The sequence below is a fragment of the Anas platyrhynchos genome, chromosome 4 (assembly GCF_047663525.1).
Source record: "Anas platyrhynchos isolate ZD024472 breed Pekin duck chromosome 4, IASCAAS_PekinDuck_T2T, whole genome shotgun sequence".
NCBI classification, from domain to species: domain Eukaryota; kingdom Metazoa; phylum Chordata; class Aves; order Anseriformes; family Anatidae; genus Anas; species Anas platyrhynchos.
This window is the reverse complement of record NC_092590.1, coordinates 21,282,021-21,298,365: the sequence shown is the minus strand read 5'-3', so window position 1 is coordinate 21,298,365 and position 16,345 is coordinate 21,282,021. Positions and strand designations below refer to the sequence as shown.

Below are 16,345 nucleotides of genomic sequence, written 5' to 3'. Positions count from 1 at the left end.
TTGTGCGTTATTTCTGCTTACCGTGGCAAGTGTCTCACATTGATCTTGATTTTTCAAATGACTTTGACTAACGCATAAAGAAGTTGCTTAGCTCTAGTGCCAACACTGATGGTATTGTGAGTTCTTAGGCACGTGGTGATACTACCAGATGAGCACTTCTTGTAATTCATTTCTAGGAGCATGTTGCACTTGTAATGTTATAAATGTTTGGGTAAAGTTGCTCCAGAAGCTTAACATCCTCTTTCCTCATAGCATGAATTAGCACAGACCCAGACTCATCAGGATGGGAAATAACTCAGGTTACGCAGGGAACACTTCTAGCCTGCCTTCCTGCTCGTAGGAGCGCACCCTTGACTTTCAGATCTTCCCCCCCCACCCGCTGTGGTACAGAACATGCCAACATAGCTGCTGGGTTGGCATGAGTGCTAGGAATACGTGGCTGAAAGCACCCAGCTCCAGATGGAGCACCAGGAAAAGCCTAATTGCCTTGTGAGAGTACTGCAAGCTGACTTGCATTCTTGTAGTAATTTGGAAACTTGCAGCTTAACTTATTTATACTAATTGCTATGGTTTTGGCTCCGATTTACCCAGCACTGAACCAGTCACTGTCTGTCCCCTGTTACTTTTACAGTGCACATGCAAACTGCCCTAGCCTTGTAGATCAGTAGAAGCTGCAAAATCGTGCTCTGAACCCTGTTCTGCATGTTGTAGTGTACCTCTCCTGAATCTGGGGCCACTGGCAGCTGGTCTTTTGTCTTTTTAGAATTTGCTTGCCAAGCTCCCTTCCCTTATTTTCCACAGCAATGCTTCTATTCCCACAAGCTCTTCCATGTATGTTGAGGAAGGGAAATAACTAGAGGCTTGATAAATAAACTCAAAATGAGTTTAGTAGTAGTATTTAGTTCAGGTAATTCCCTAAGTCCATTAGTTTGTCAGGACCAATGTATTCCTGGGAAAGAATATTCTTGGGAAGGACAAATATTTTGTCTGCCTATTTGCTACTGACCACTCATAGAGGAAGCAGTGGCTGTGGTTAACATCATTTGACCTAGTGTAGCAGGTCATAAATGTAAAGAACTTCTTGCCTCCAGGAAGCTTGTAAGCCTGATGAATGTGTTTTGAACATATGAACCCTGCCTGCAGAGCTACAGAATGTAAGTTTTTTGAGGAGTAATGTTAACTTATGTTACAAATTGTTATATGCTCTAGTTAAGCCTTAGAAATGTCTCACTTTCTGTGAAAGACACTTTTGGACTCTAAATGTGGATGCGAAGCAGTATTTGAAGCTGATTTAATGGATTACTGAAGTGAGAATCAGCTTTGAAATAGTTAAATCAGAAGTATGTATTTGTATATGTTGTAGTTAATGGTGGACTGAGCAAACAGAACGCTATCTGTGCATGTACACATACGTATATGCAACTTAAACTCACTTATTGATTTTTCTATTTGGTCTCAAAGCTGCTTTTATTTTTCTTGGAGCTTCTTAAGCATTGATTATACCAAGGTGTACATAGCTGCGTCTCATGTGTTTCAAATGTTGGTGTCTTAGCAATCCATAAGGTAAGCTAAGATGTCATTCTTTAAATTCTTGAGACCTGAGTCTTGCTAGTTGGCATAGTGGAGTTCCCCATTTTCTGTAGTGTAGAAGCTTTTGAGAGAGGTGAGAATGCTCTTTGTACCTGAGCTAATGCGAAAGCAAAATGGAATCTCAACTTCTTGTTGCATGACTAGGTGAGCAAGCTGCATTGTGTGTTATGGGTTTGTCTCCAAACAAGTAGAAACTAGTTTGTGTGTCAAAACAACGGTGAAAGCAAAGCTTGCAAGCATTTTACAGAAGTTGATTCTGTGATTGACTTAAATCAATGGAAAAATATTCAGGAGAGGTTCTTGTCCTGCCTCCAGGGACGACTTTTGTGGACGAACTCTTGAACCTGTCTTACGTTTCATAATGGAGGATTAAAATAAGGGTGCTACAATTGTTCATGCGTCTGTGGGGACTGAATAATACTGGGTATGCAAAGGATCTAGACCAGCCATAAGGAACTAGGAGAGTTTAAGCAGGAGCTGTCTAGTCCAGCATTTCATCTTCAGTGCCTTTTGTTTTGGAAATGGGGTTGGAAGGAAGCAGAGAGAGGGCTGCTGTCTTATTTTGGTAGCTTGTTTTCCCCCTTCTATAGTCCTTAAGTATCTGTCTCAGAGTGAAAGTAAAAAGTTCCATGTAAAGAAAAGGTGGTGGGCTAGACGCATCTGTGTTTGGTCTGCTGTGAGCACACAACCTCCTGCAGATCTAGAACAGACTTACCTAGAGTGCTGCTTTTATACTCAAGACTTTGTGGGCCCTGCAAAGTGAACTCCAGATGTGTGGAGATGTTCAACACCTGCCTAATTTCCTTGTTCTTCAGCTGGGAAAAGCTGCCTTACGACCTTTGTCAATGAATGAGTCTTCGTCCTGGTTCCCTTGTGGATCCAGTGAACTGTCCCTCACCATTAGACACTGTTGCTCTGAGAGAGTCACTTCTTCCTGACTGATCTGAATTTCTGCTCCACATCTGCACTGTCTTGCCTACCTTTCAGCTGTGCTCTGGTCTCATTTCTGGTGCTAGGGACTTCTCATATGGACTCATGTTACAGAGCTCATTGGACTGCTTTGGGTGCTTTGTATTTCGTCTCTCAAATCTGTCTCCTTTTTTGGCCTTGTGGTTTTGGTAGGTACATGCAGTCTCAGCACTTTCTAGGCACTTGTCCTTACAGGTGCAAGGGCTTTTCTTTAATCTTGTTTTCTTTTTGCCACATCAGCCTTCCCCCTGCTCTCCCCTGGAAATCTCTTTCCCTTTCTGTAAGGTTTTAGGTGATGATATGCAGCTCTTCTTTACTGTAGAGGAGCCATCATTGGGATTGTTCCTCCACTTTGCTAGTCTTGTGTCTTCTTTATTGAAGGTGGAGGCTGTTGCTACATAGGAAATTCCTTTCCAGGGACTCTGAAAGTCCTCTGTGCATCTACCTGTTGGCTACTCCAGTAGTGCTGGGGTGTAACCCTAGAGCTAACTAGGAATCTCCTTGTCTTTTCTTCAGTTCAGCTCGGGTACCTTTGGAAAACTCCATAAAGACCTTGAGTTGCTTCTGCTGTGCATGCTTCTTCAAAATACAGGGAGAAAGGCCTTCAACACAGTAGAAAAACATTGGGCTTGTTACTGCTCACTACCATCTCATCAAGGGATGAGAGGGATGAGCCCTGAAGCTCTTTTCTTCGCTAGGATTCTTAGTGTTGCTGCTGTGTTGCTTCTCTGGTATCTGCTCTAAACATATGCTTACACAGCAGCGTTTTGTCATTATTACAGTTTAGATCCCTCTTAATTTTCTATCTTCATGCAAATTTGTACATAAGAACACATGTATATGTGACCGTGCTTGGTCAGACTGAAGATTTGCCAAACTCTGTCCTGCCCCCAGCAGTAACCAGTGCTAAATGCTGAGTGTAAGAACAGGCTAAGTGCACAGCAATTCTTCCCTGGAGTTCTCCAAGCTGCTTGCAACTTGTGACCGAGAGGTTCTTCAGTCAGTCTGGTGCTCAGTTTGGGCAGATTTTTCTCTCTAGAATCTTATTTTGAACCTATGTAAGCTTTTGGCTTCCAAACACTACATGCTTTATGAGGAATCGTGCCCTGTTGTTAGGTACTTGCTGTTGGAAGAAGGAAAAATGAGCAGGCATTTGAACATCTGGTGTCTCAGCAGGAAGATGGTATCTGGACAGCTTAACCTTTCTTGTTCCTTTGCTTGTATAGAAGCTGAGAATCTAGGAAAGCAGCCCTAAAATCACACTTGATTGCAGAGGACCAAAGAGTTCAAAAGTTGCTTTACACCCACGGGAGGAGAAATGGCTGGAGAAATGAAACTTTTATGGTTATCGTCATTGCAAAAGCCTAACTTCCTAAAGCAAGTTGGTCAAAATGCCTGCACTTGAATCAAGTCACAAGTAATAAGAATGTATAATGTCTTAAAGTTCTGGTTTGTCTAATAGTTTTTTATTTCTTTTTAATTCTAGAACTCTTGAATCCTCTTGGAAAGTATGAAAGCAGGGAACTGCTTTTTAAATATCTTTTTGGATAGTTGACATGATCCAGGGAAAAGCTTTTGTTTTCTGCGATATTCAGTAGAGTCTGCATTCTCTGGGATCTTAAATAAGCATAAAATGAAAATAGTTTAAAATTTATCCTTCAAAATGAATATTGAAAAGTCAGATGACAAAGCAAAGAATGGCTTGAAGTCTTCCTTACTTATAAGGGATGAAAATGGAAATAATTACGCATGTGACAAAGCTACACCTTCCTCAAACAATTGTGCCACCAAATTGCATGGTAATTCAACTGACCAAAATATAGCAACTAAGCATGAAGATGATACTGTTCTTGAAGATAAGAGTGACTTTGGAAGTATTCTTTTAAAACAGCAGCATATTGACACACATCATCTACAGATGATGCCTAGTAAATATAACTGCACAGGAGGTCTCTTGGGAGATACAGATGCTGCATGCAAGTCTTCTGTGACCGGGCAGACCTGTGTGTATCCTTTGAACTGTGACTTGAAAGAAATGGCAAACTTCTTGAAAGATAATGTGGCTGTGGCAGAAATGCAAGATCAGAGTCTTGAACAATTGGTGCCTTACAGTCAGTCTGACTCAAACTGTGCATTACCTCTTCCTGCTTCAGAGCAGAACGTGCAGTCCGTGATAAAAGACAGGGTACGCTGCCACCTGAGCACATTGGATGTTACTAGCGTTATAGGTGGAACTGTGGAAACTGATCAAAATGATGATGTGCATCTGAGTGAACGCTCTTCTGATGAAGTATTTACAAGAGCGAAACTTGGTGCAATCAGCTCAGAAAAAATCCCGAATTTCTCCTTTACGATAGTGGCTTCAGGAAGCCCAGATGTCTATTCTGAACTTGAAGTACCTTGTCCTGCCTCTGTAGGTGTTGAACACTACATAGAAAACACTAACAACGTTGACAGAGCATCACAGGAAGCAGAAGCACCATCTGGAAAACTAGCTGCTGGATGTATAGATGCTTGTACGCAAGATCCGTGTGTTAAAACATGCGAAGATCAGCAAGCAAAATCCTCGCAGAATACTGCTGGATGTGCTGAAATTGGGAATTCCACTGCTGAAACATGCAAGGATGGTTCTGTAAATAAGGAGCACCTTTTACCAGTAGATAACGGTGATGGAGAACAAGTATCAAAGAAAAACAGTGAACCCTTAACCAAAGAACAAAGCATCTCTGGAAATGCTGCTTTTCAAGATATGCACAACACCCCTTCTGTGTCTGAAACGACACCTTGCAGCGTACCAAAACTAAAGAGGGCTGCTTTGCCTGAGCTGAAATGTGAAGCAACTTTTGTGGTCTTCAGTCCTTTGGCTGATGAAAGAGATTCTGCTCTATTTACTTCAACTCCTAAGGAGAAATCAAAAAATACAACTTTTTCTGTTCCAGCTGTGGCAGAACTTGGAGACAAGTCTACTAAACTGCGACCAAATGAGGTGTTCATAGGAGTACAAAACAGAAGTCCTTTGCTTAAAGCTAATTCAGGTCAAATTACGGGAAAAACATCAAGCAGGTCTCCTGTTGCGTCAACAATAACCAAAGCGAGGAAGTCTGAGATTGTTAGTTTTCCCAAACCTAATTTCAAGAATGTCAAGCCAAAGGTTATGTCTAGGCCTGTGCTGCAGCCAAGAGAGGCTGCACCCTTAAAACAGTCTCCTCAGTCCCCCCAGCTGTCAGCCACCTCCTCATCCTCACTAGCTGCTTCCCCAAGGCAATTGTCCCCTTCTGTAAAAGTCCTGAAAAGGAAAATAGATCTCGCTAAAGATACTAAAGTGGAATTGCCTGTGAATAAGCCCCATAAGCTACATCTTAACAAACACCTCTTCGCTAGCCAAGTCGTACACGCCACAACACATCCCCGAAACGCTTCCCACAGGGCTTCAAAGACACCTGTGTTGAAGCAGAACCCGGAAGACCTTGGCAAGGCAGGCGCTACGGCTTCAGCATGCTCCTCGCTCTCTGCCGTGCTTCCAACATGCGTGGAGGGCTCCAAGGAGATGCGGAGCGATAAAATGGAAAGTTCAAACTTGTTAATGCAGCCCTCTGCTGAAAACATCCACCTGATGGGAGGTGAAAAGGAGCAAAACGACAACATGGGAATTCTTCCAGAAGCACCATTGTTAAAAGATGTGGCAAATGAAACGTTTGACCTGTGCTCTGTTCCTGTGGTAAGCTTTTAAAATTCAATTATTTGATGATATGTTTTGTACGTTTGGAAAAAAAAAAAAAAATAGAAGGCGGGGGGGGTCTGCATTGCACAGTGCTGAATGGGAACTGAGGGATGGGTTTTGTGTCTGCAACAGCAGTTGTAACATTGATTTCTGGGCTGGAATATCTTCCTGCTAAAAGGAGAGAAGAAATACAAATTTTTACAAACTGCTGAACTTCTATCTAAACAGCAAGCACTTGACCATTAAGTGGCTTACTTTAGGTGCTTTATAGTGTCTGTAGCCTTCATCTTCTTCCATAGTATAAAAAGCTTTACATGAAGTCTCAGTAATGCAATGCTGTCAGTAAGATTTCTAGTAAAAGCACACATCTAAATTACAGTCTAGCTAGTAAAATCATGTAGTGTTACTTCTTAAGATTTCTACAAATATAACTTCTAATATAACTTTTATCAAGATAATTCTAGTGGTACTGTAATTTTAGATAGATCTTAGAGATAAATTACTGTTTGCAGTAATATTTTTTCTTTCAAAGCATATTTTAATTCTAAAACATACTTCTAAAATTTACGTATAGAAATGTCTGCATATATTAACAACATCATGTAACACAAAACCCCACGACCAACAATTTGGCGAAGCATTTTTAACTTCTAAATTTCACTGTCTGCTTTGAATAATTTTGGAGTTTGTTTATTTGAGTAATAATGGGACTCATTAGAATAGTTGGAGTAGCCCGGATCCACTCTTCATGCAGAAGGTGGATGCCTTTTTTTCGGGCAGTTGGCCAACTGGAAGGTGCGAACTTCCTGGCCGGAAGGTATGTGTGCAGGACGGGTTGGGAAACATTTTCAGACAAGTCAGCTACCTGTCAGGAGCAATGTGCTGCTTTCAAATACCTTGGAAAGAGGTTTCAAAGAAAAGGAATTGTAGGAAAGAAAGGAAGAGCTTTGGGGTTGGGTTGGCAAAAATCTCTTTACCCAATGTAACCTAGGCAGGGTATGGTACAGTTAATGATATATAAGAATTCTGTATAAAAGGTAGAGGTAGGAGAAAACAACCTATAAACCAGTTGTTTTAAACTTGTCCTGAATTGATAGTTTTTGGCACCTGAATGTGAAAGGGTTTACATGTTCCTCTGCCCAGCCTTAAGATCTAGGCCAGGAAACCTGTAATAGTGGCTGGGAAGTTTTGGGTTGTATGTGACAACTAACATTTTAGTGCATTAACTTGTGTAGATGCTTGGTAAAGAATTCGTCTTGAGATTAGGTACAGTCATACAGTCAAATGGCTCAATTAAAGCTTGGAGGGGCAAGTAAGGAAGAAAGTGATATTAAATAGCCTCTGTAAGCTCTTTAACATGTTGGTCATTATCAGTGACTATCTTCAAACTTGTAGTTTTGGGTCACTGGAAGCCATTTAAGAGAGTCGTTGAAGTTCTGAAGTATAGGTGATGTTGCTGACTGCTGCTTTGGTGGACCATGTAGCAGCAAACAGCTAAGCACGTCCCTTACCTGTGGGGTCAGTTTTTCATTACAGATGCTAGAAAGGGAAACAGCTTCTCATAGTGGTCATGTTTTGTGTTTTTTTTTTTTGGGGGGGGTTTGTTTGTTTTAAAACAGATGTCTTCTGTGAAAGACGGGACAGCAGAAGGGAAAAATACACCAAAGAAAGTCTCAGTCATGCCACGAGCTGTATCAGCATCCAAGGTTAAAACGGTGCCCTCCGTGTTGAAGAGAGGAAGTGAAAACAAAAATACCTGCACAGTTAAAGCACCTTCTCAGAAAGGAACTGTTCTATCATCAAGCTCTGGTAAGACAATTTTTGACTGGAATGCTACCACTCTGACAGTTTCTTAAAGTTAAGACATTACATGCAATCTTTGATTTGTTTTTGTGTTGGAACGGATCTGCTGTTTTGGTGTTAAATGTGATTCTATCTAAATTGGTACTTTGAGGCTTAAAACAAAGGTAGGTTCTACCTAATCATCTTAAAATCTCATCTTTTAAGGAGTGTGTTTAGGGATGTGTGGTTCTATTAGAAGAAACAGTATTGAAACATTATTTGTAGTTTGTTTATATACCAAAACTTAGTGGAAGTACAACTGAAATTCCTCAAAAGCTATGAAAGTGAAAAGGAGATAATATACAGCTCAGGCACAAAGCTTTTACAATAAGCAACTGTATGCTATTCCAAGGGGAAGGAGCCCTATTTCAGGATGTAACATTTATCAAAATTAGGTTGGAAAAAGTATCTGTACAGTTTCTAGGAAGGGTAGAACATGATTAGCAGCTCAAGCAGTAGTCTCCAATTAAGCTCAGACTGATTTATACTGAGGTGGGAAAAAATCTCAAAATTACTCTGTAGGCTGCTGTTCAGATCTGGTGACTGCAAGCTACATTCTGTAATTGCACTGTAGAGATTCAGAAATGCTCTCGTAAATTATGTGCTTTTTTAAAAAACCAAGTGTGGCAATATATCTAATTGCAAAGGTAGCCTGGCTATAAATGACTACACTACAAGACACTGTAATTTGAAAAGTGTGCACACCCAGTTATACCCAGCAAAACCTGTTTTTTTCCCACCCAATCCAAGATTATACAAGAGTCCAAAATACTCCCCTTAATTGCATACAGGTGGTGAAATGTGATAAAATCTGTATCTGTCGTACTTTATGGTATAAGTCTCTCAAACAAAGTGGATTTAGTTCATTCTCTGATTTAAGCCTTGCTGATGTGAAGGATTTGCTTAGTGAGCTAGGTACCTGTAAGTCACTGAGTTTTTGGAAGACTTGTGGCCACACTTAGAATTTCAGTTTATAGTTCTATCTGTAACCATAGTATTAGAAGAAATTAGATGGGTATAGGTATATTTTTGTCCCTTAGGTTATTAATCCACAGTAGCTTTATGACACCATTGCTGTACATGTAAATATGTGTAGAACGGCTGGTTTTAAGTATGACTTCTGCTTCTGAAAGTACACCTGTTTATTTTTTAATGAAGGGGGGACTTGTGCTATTGGTAATAAAAACTTCTTCTCCCCGAGTTTCATTAGCTAAAGAATGTCTCTCTATAGCTCACTGTATCTTAGAATTGCAGTATTCAGTAGAGTACCTTCCAAGTTTTTCCTGTTGGAAACTGTCTGCTTAAGATGAAAGCATGAAGCAGCACTACAGTATTTCAGACTTGTGCATTATGATCAGAAAAGACTGGAACCTCAGTGTTGCTCATGAGGGTAATTTTTCTTCAATATCCTTTCCTATCCCCCTGCCAATGCCCACAGCTCATAGCACGTATCGTCCTTAATTTTGCTAATGCTGTGTTTTGGTGCTGCAAAGTTGGATTTGATGCATTAAATTGTATCAGGTTAACTTGCCATGTCAAGGAAACTTCCCTTGTCAAATTCTTAAATGTTTTTCCTTGCTTTCTGGTAAACATGGTACTGGTAGAAATCAAATGAGGCAAGCAGTGGTGGGGGAAGTATGGATGAGGAGAGGAAAGAGTTGCTTGGTTTTGCTATCAAAGCCCTGCTGTGTTACCAGGCCTTTCAGGTGATCAGGCCTTTCAAGATACCTTTCAGGTGAAACGCTGCCCAGAGATGTGTACCTCCATTCATTTTTTAATTTTTTTGAGGTAAAACCATACAGACACTTACTGTGGACGAGAGGTACCTTGTAAATGAAACAATTCCCTGTTAGTTTAGCTTGATGTAGGGAATAACGATTTATCCAAGTTCAAGCTATTTGAACACTTCAGTATTAAACTTGTACCTTGGTAATGTTTCAGCAGCACAGATAAATAACTTGTTCTGTAGCTGTGCAGTTGTTTGCTGTTAGGCTTTCTTCAGGCTATAGCCAGGCTAGCTAAATCCAGGATGGAAAGGACTTCTGGAGGTCACCTAGCACAGCTTCCACTGCCTGTAACTGGATCGGCACTGAATTCAGACAAGGTTGTTCTGAAGTTTGTCAAGTTGAGTCTTAAATGTATGAATCCTAGCAACTTGGTTCAGCTAATTCTTAACCAGTTGCTGGGTGTATTTGGATAGCTGGGCAGGAAAATGTGCTCTGTAGTGAGTCCATGGAATGCTTTGAACAAAAGAAGTGATGGTGTAGCTCATGTGTATCTCACGTGTCATCTCACATTTATCACAGAATCACAGAATTTCTAGGTTGGAAGAGACCTTAAGATCATCGAGTCCAACCTCTGACCTAACACTAACAGTCCCCACTAAACCATGGTGCGGGAGAGCAGCAGTCAGTCTGTCCAAAATGTATTTGTGTGTATAATTCTCAGAATAATAAAGAGCTTGTGAGCAATAGATTTTGACTGGGAAGCAGGAAACTTCCCTACTACCAAGAAATAAAAGAAAAAAATGCCACCTGTAATATGCCAATTATAAGATCCTCCTTACTTGGCAGGAGTTGACACTTTAGTATTTTTTCCGCTTGTGAATAAAATGAACCTTTTGGAGGTAGCATAGTAAACCAGTAGGAAAAGTGTTCTAGGGAAATTCCCTGATCCTTTCCTGGACAGGAGACGGTAGAGGGGAAAACTCATGTTCAAGCATTATATATTTTTGGGGTTATTTGAAGAGCACATTAAGCTAGAAATAATTTTAATGACATTTTCCAAAATGGTTGATGACTACTGTTTACCCGTATTAGTGCATCTTGACTGGAATTTTGAATCTTTGATGAATTAGAAATTGGTTCTTGTTTCTGTTGGTAAAAACACATACAAAAATTGAAGACACAGAATGAAGTGTTGGAGTCCCTTGGTTCTTACTGGAGGGCGTGGGTAATTTCGGAGTCTTCATTTAGGACTTTGAATCAGCCAGAAATGAAAGCAACTATTGTTTTCATTCCCAGCAAAAGCACACAGCCTTCTAATTGGATATCCATAACCACCACAGTGGTAGAGTAATATCCCACTAATAGTCAGGGTAGTAGGGTTTGGGAAAGTTAGGTCTGTCTTTGACTTGAAGAGAGGTCTGGGGAGACTGGAGAAGCCAAGGAGCTTTGGTGTCCCATGGAAGGTCACTTCAAATTGTACTGCCAGCTGCTATGAGCAAATGCACGTAAAGCACTGTGACAGTCTGAGTTTTAGACCTAAAGCATAAATGTCTAGCACTGCATTTTTTTCTCATAGTGCTGACTACATCGACCAGTAAGTTTGTAAAGGAATTGAGCTTTACCTGCACATATTCTGATTTTCTTCACCTGTATTTCTTCCCTATAATTACAACATGGCTTTCAGTTATTTCCCATTGTGTGAAACCTTACGTTGTTGATGATGTCTTAGCTATGAGAGCTTTGTCATGCCTTATGCATAATTGGAACTATTTGGGGATATCAGAAGTATTATTTTTCCATTTACTGTTAGACTTCCTGAAATGAATGAAAGATGTGTAAATCACTGTTGTAACCAAATTCTTTTGTCTACTTTTCTGAGGTGTAGGTCATGATCTGACATTTATTTCTGATGCTCTAGGTACATTTTTTTTCTCTGATTTTATGTCAGTACCATCTGATTAGCAGAACTATTGTCCTGTTGTTTAGTTATCTTTTGCATGGATGTAAGCCAGTGCTACTGCTTCCTCCTCTCTTGCATAATGAAAGCTTGGGTAAAGAGAAGCTTAACATTGTGAATTCTATTTTTCCTTGAAGATCTTGGACAAATGAGTCCTTCTTAAAAGTTGGTCATCCTGAGAGATTTTCTGAAGTGCTGCAAGTAGATAAAATAATTCCCCGTGTGTTACAGCAAAAGTACTTAAGTCGCATTAAACCACAGAAAGTTTTAGTGATACTTTGAAATACTGATTTGCTTGTTACTTTATAATTGCTAAATTCCTTCTATTGAATTTTTGGCTTGATCTTACACTTAGATGTGTAATTCAGAGAAGCTTCCAAGTTAAAACTAGAACAGGCTATAACACATCAAGACTGCTGCCATTTATTGCACAAAGCAGAGCTTTTCAGATAGAAAATTGAAACCAAATGGCTTCAGTGGGTTTTTATGCAGCTGGCAACATGGATATGAACTTGGTAATTCAGAACTTCTTGGTATAGCCTTTCACAATACTAGTGAAGCAGAACCAAAACAACTTAGTTTCAGAAAGCATTCCCGCAGTCCCTGAATTTCTTTTCTGACACTGAACCAGGAAATAAACCAAACATAGTTACTGCAAATTACTTCTCAGCTTTATCATTCCTGCTATCTACCATCTGACTTGAAGTTGTATTGACATGCTTCCAAGGGGAAACAAAATATTTTAAAAAGCAAACATAACTTCCAGGTTCTCTGCCCTGAAACCCTCGGGACTTTCTCAAAATGCTGGTACTGGGGAGTTAACCTGTAAAGGTATCCATATACTTTCCCATGAGCAAATCTGCAAATAACATTTAAGATGTAGCTACAGTCACTCTTTCTTTATGCTTCCCTCCATCCTCCCGCTTCCAAACAGTCAGCCTCTTTTTATGGATCTTAAAAGCAGGTTCCCTGTACACTAACTTGAACAAGATCATCATTTGTCCGGTTTAATTGGTCCCTTCTTCTTTCTTTAATATGTGTGGTGCTCCATTATGGTAATTAAAGCCTGTGTAAAATGAACTTAAAACTCCCATATCCTCCTTTGAAAGTGTGGGAAGGGGGAAACTAATACATGGGTTTCTGTGGAGTATAAGATGTGTCTGTAGTACCACGTGAAGCTTGCCTCTGTCTGAGCTCAGTGTTATCCAGCCAGAGCCGGCTAACAGAGGGGACCTTGGGGAATCCTTCCTGCTGGAAGGACAATGCTGTGACATGTCCATGGGGAGAAACTTGGTTTGTCTGTAGCAGGCTTATAAATGACATGACCTGCCTTGTGTTTTTTCACCAAGAGCAGGTGACTTCTCTGAGCCATTCTGCTTGTTCCTTTTCTTTGAGCTCACTCTTCTGTAAGTGATTTGGGGAAGAAGGCATCTGGTTTGATAGAGAAATTTTGTCTATAATAATAGTCTTTGGTCATCTTCGCCCAGAGAGTCCTGCTGCATGGTGACTATGTCTCATAACCAGCTATCTTCTAATTTTCAGTATAAAGTGGCTGAAAACTTTAATGGACTTGAAGGGACCTTTTCCAGCTGATCAGTGCATGAGAGGTTAGGAAGCAGCATTAGTTGTGATGGCTTAGAAGGTGATACCTGCAAGATTCCTGCCTTTTGAAATCTCATAGCTTGAGATGGGCTTTTCTACTGTTTCCTTTCCACTTTGCCCTCCATTCCTGATCATCCTCAACAGGAATGGTTTGCTGGAAGCTGCCCGATGCAGTGTGTATCCTCACGCCAGTATTGATCTCTAAGCCTCTGCTGCAAGTGTTGGTTGTTCATGTACAGAATGGTTGGCTCTCATTTCGAGGCCCGAAAGGAGACGTAAAATGATGTAATCTGAAGTACACACAATCGATTTCCTTTTGACTATGACTAGTTTTGACTATGTACACTAGTGGAAAAGCTTGCTATAATTTCTGTATTTATTTCATTTCCTTATATTTCATGAACGAGGTGCTCTCTTACCGTGCAGTAAATGTTATTAATACTTTATAAACCTTATATAGGATTCAGCATAAAAACACCCATTTTGTTATTTCCTAGTTTTAAGTCAAATGGTTTATGAGAAATGAGCAGAAACAGAAGTTTTTTTTTGGCTTTGAAGTAACGTGGGATCTGTTACAACAAATAACTTACAAACAAGTTGACTGATTTATTTCTGGCTTAGTAGTCCTAGAGATGGTGCTTTGAGGTTTGTTTGTTTTGGGGAGCAGGAGAAGAAGTGATGGCAAATTTTGAGGATAAACTTAAATGATCTTTATTCCAAAGACTGATATTTCCAGTATTCTGTTGAATGCATTACACATCTGTTAACTTCCAGCTTCCAAAAGGGAGCATTTCTTCTTGTCAGCTTTGTTTCTGGTGCCAGAGTGACCATACATAAGGAGTTAAATTTTCACATAAGTTCCCAGGCTTTTTACACATAACTTGTGACTAGCCACGTTGGGATTTTAATGAGTTATACCTGTAGCAAGAAACATGATCATACCTGCAGAGACTGATACTACCAGTCCACATGTGAAGGCTGTCAGAAATATGTATGTATCTATAAGAATATTCTCCTCTAGGAGTAAGGTGTGCACCAGTTCCCTGCAGGGGAATTTCTAGGTACCTAGTCATTTACTTGCAAGGACATGCTGAGGTGTCTTCAAATAATTCTTCACCTTTACTGGTTAGTTCTGAATTCTCTCTGGGTGGGGTAAAGGAGGAGAGAAACAGAAATCCTTGTCATCCTGAAGAAAATTGTATTTACATTTTGCTGAAGTGAGGTTCGTTCTCATGCAAGGTATGTACTATGTAATTCCTGCAATAGAAAATTTAAAATATTTATAAATAATGTAGATTTTTTTTAAAAGTTGTAAATTATCAACAAATGTTTGGTGCATAACACTAAGGGGTTTATGATACAGACATGAAGGAAAATAATGAAAAGCATGATTGGTTGTGATTGGTGGCTTTCTTTTGTTTAGATTTCTTCGTATTATGTTGCTTTGACTCTTCCCTGTGCCCATTACTACTAAACAGCTGAAAATTTCCAAAAACTGCTAGTTGTTTTTTTGCTTAAATTGGGATGCAAACAACTTCCAGCAGTCTCTTGGTACAGCTGAAATGGGCAAGTCTGGCCACCACCATACAGTTGCCTTTGGAAGCTGGCATAAAATGAACTGTTTGGAGGCTGGTTTTGCCTGTGGTCATAAGAGATGACAGTGCAACTGCATGGATATGATCTTTAGTGGGTCTTCTCTAGTTTAGTCTATAAAAATAAAACCTAAAAAAAATAAAATTGAGTGAGTATAGCAGGTAGCAAGATGGCAAACAATTCTGAAGTTGTGAAGTGCTTGAGAGGGTGAAAAGGATTGGTTTTATTATCAGTTAACAACAGCAAAATGCTTTACAGCACTAAGGATCGCTTTTCAGTTTCACTCTGAGATTATTGGGCTGCAAGGGGAGAAACATGTGAATACCCATGTGACTGCTGGCAGCCCAGTTTTGGTTTTGGCACAAACTTGTTTCTGGCTCGTTGGTATCTGTGCCAAAGAGGAGCACATTCCTGGTGATTAGTGATGGAGGGAACAACGCTGTGGGAGTCTACATCAGATAGGGAAGTGGGTCTTGCCTTAATGTGTGAACTGTTCTCTGATCAGTTGTTATCCCCTAAACAAATAAATCTCTTTTATATAAATACTTGAAGACCCAGCACGAACTTAACGTTCCCTATCTTCGTGTTTGTGTTTAGCAGCTGCAGTATTACTAGCAATATAACACAGCTGTCTTCTACCTTCTCTTTTGGTAGTAGCTTGATGCTTTCAACGGGGGAGAGAACTAAAAAGATTTCTACCAGTAGAAAATACACTACACTACTGAAGTACACTATAACCAGTTATTATTCCTCAAAGGAACACTGACTGGTGTATAACAATGTAACTAGTATTGCTGAATGGCTGATGAATCTTACAGCTGTTGCTGCTACTTGGCAGTGTTAAAAAAAATCACAAACACATATCTATCTAAAGATCAGTCTACTTCAATGGAAACAACAGTAAAGTCCAATTTGTCTTTGCATGATTTATTTGTGCCTATCAATAGACACCCAAAAAATAGTGTTCTCTTAAAGATTTATTCCCCTGGCTTTGCAAAACACTTGTACCATAGACTTAAACTGTTTAAGTTTATTAAGCATAAAATAATTTTTGAAAGCTGAAGTGTTTAGCACTTTTGAAATGGACCTCTCTGGATTTTTATACTTGTAGAAGAAAAGTCAGAAAAGCATAAGACAAAAGTCTAAAATGTAATGTATTTAGATAATATGGCAATGAAAACCCAGAACTAACTGATGTTATCAGCTTTAGCATTAAAAAACAAAAGCAAAAAGAAAAACCCTCTGAAAACCTGTTGTGAACTAAGTCTGCCTTAAGTTTCTGTTTGGAAAAGGCTTCTGACCATTCATTTCCAAGTGTCACATAGCTCCCTGAATGCTATTTGC

At 39.8% G+C, this 16,345-nt stretch overlaps 1 protein-coding gene across 4 annotated transcripts in view; it reads left to right on the top strand.

Moving 5' to 3' along the window:
- The window catches only part of MTUS1 (microtubule associated scaffold protein 1), a 112,522-nt gene that overhangs the window by 22,993 nt on the left and 73,184 nt on the right, over positions 1-16,345 (top strand). For 3 of the 4 annotated variants that reach the window (XM_038178203.2, XM_038178204.2, XM_038178205.2), the window contains exons 2-3: positions 4,046-6,277; positions 7,900-8,089. In XM_038178203.2, coding sequence (XP_038034131.1) covers positions 4,223-6,277; positions 7,900-8,089 — 2,245 coding nt within the window. In that variant the 5' untranslated portion in view covers positions 4,046-4,222. Of the gene's footprint in view, positions 1-4,045; positions 6,278-7,899; positions 8,090-14,625; positions 14,648-16,345 lie in introns of those variants that run through there. The other variant, XM_072037167.1, reaches the window with a different exon arrangement.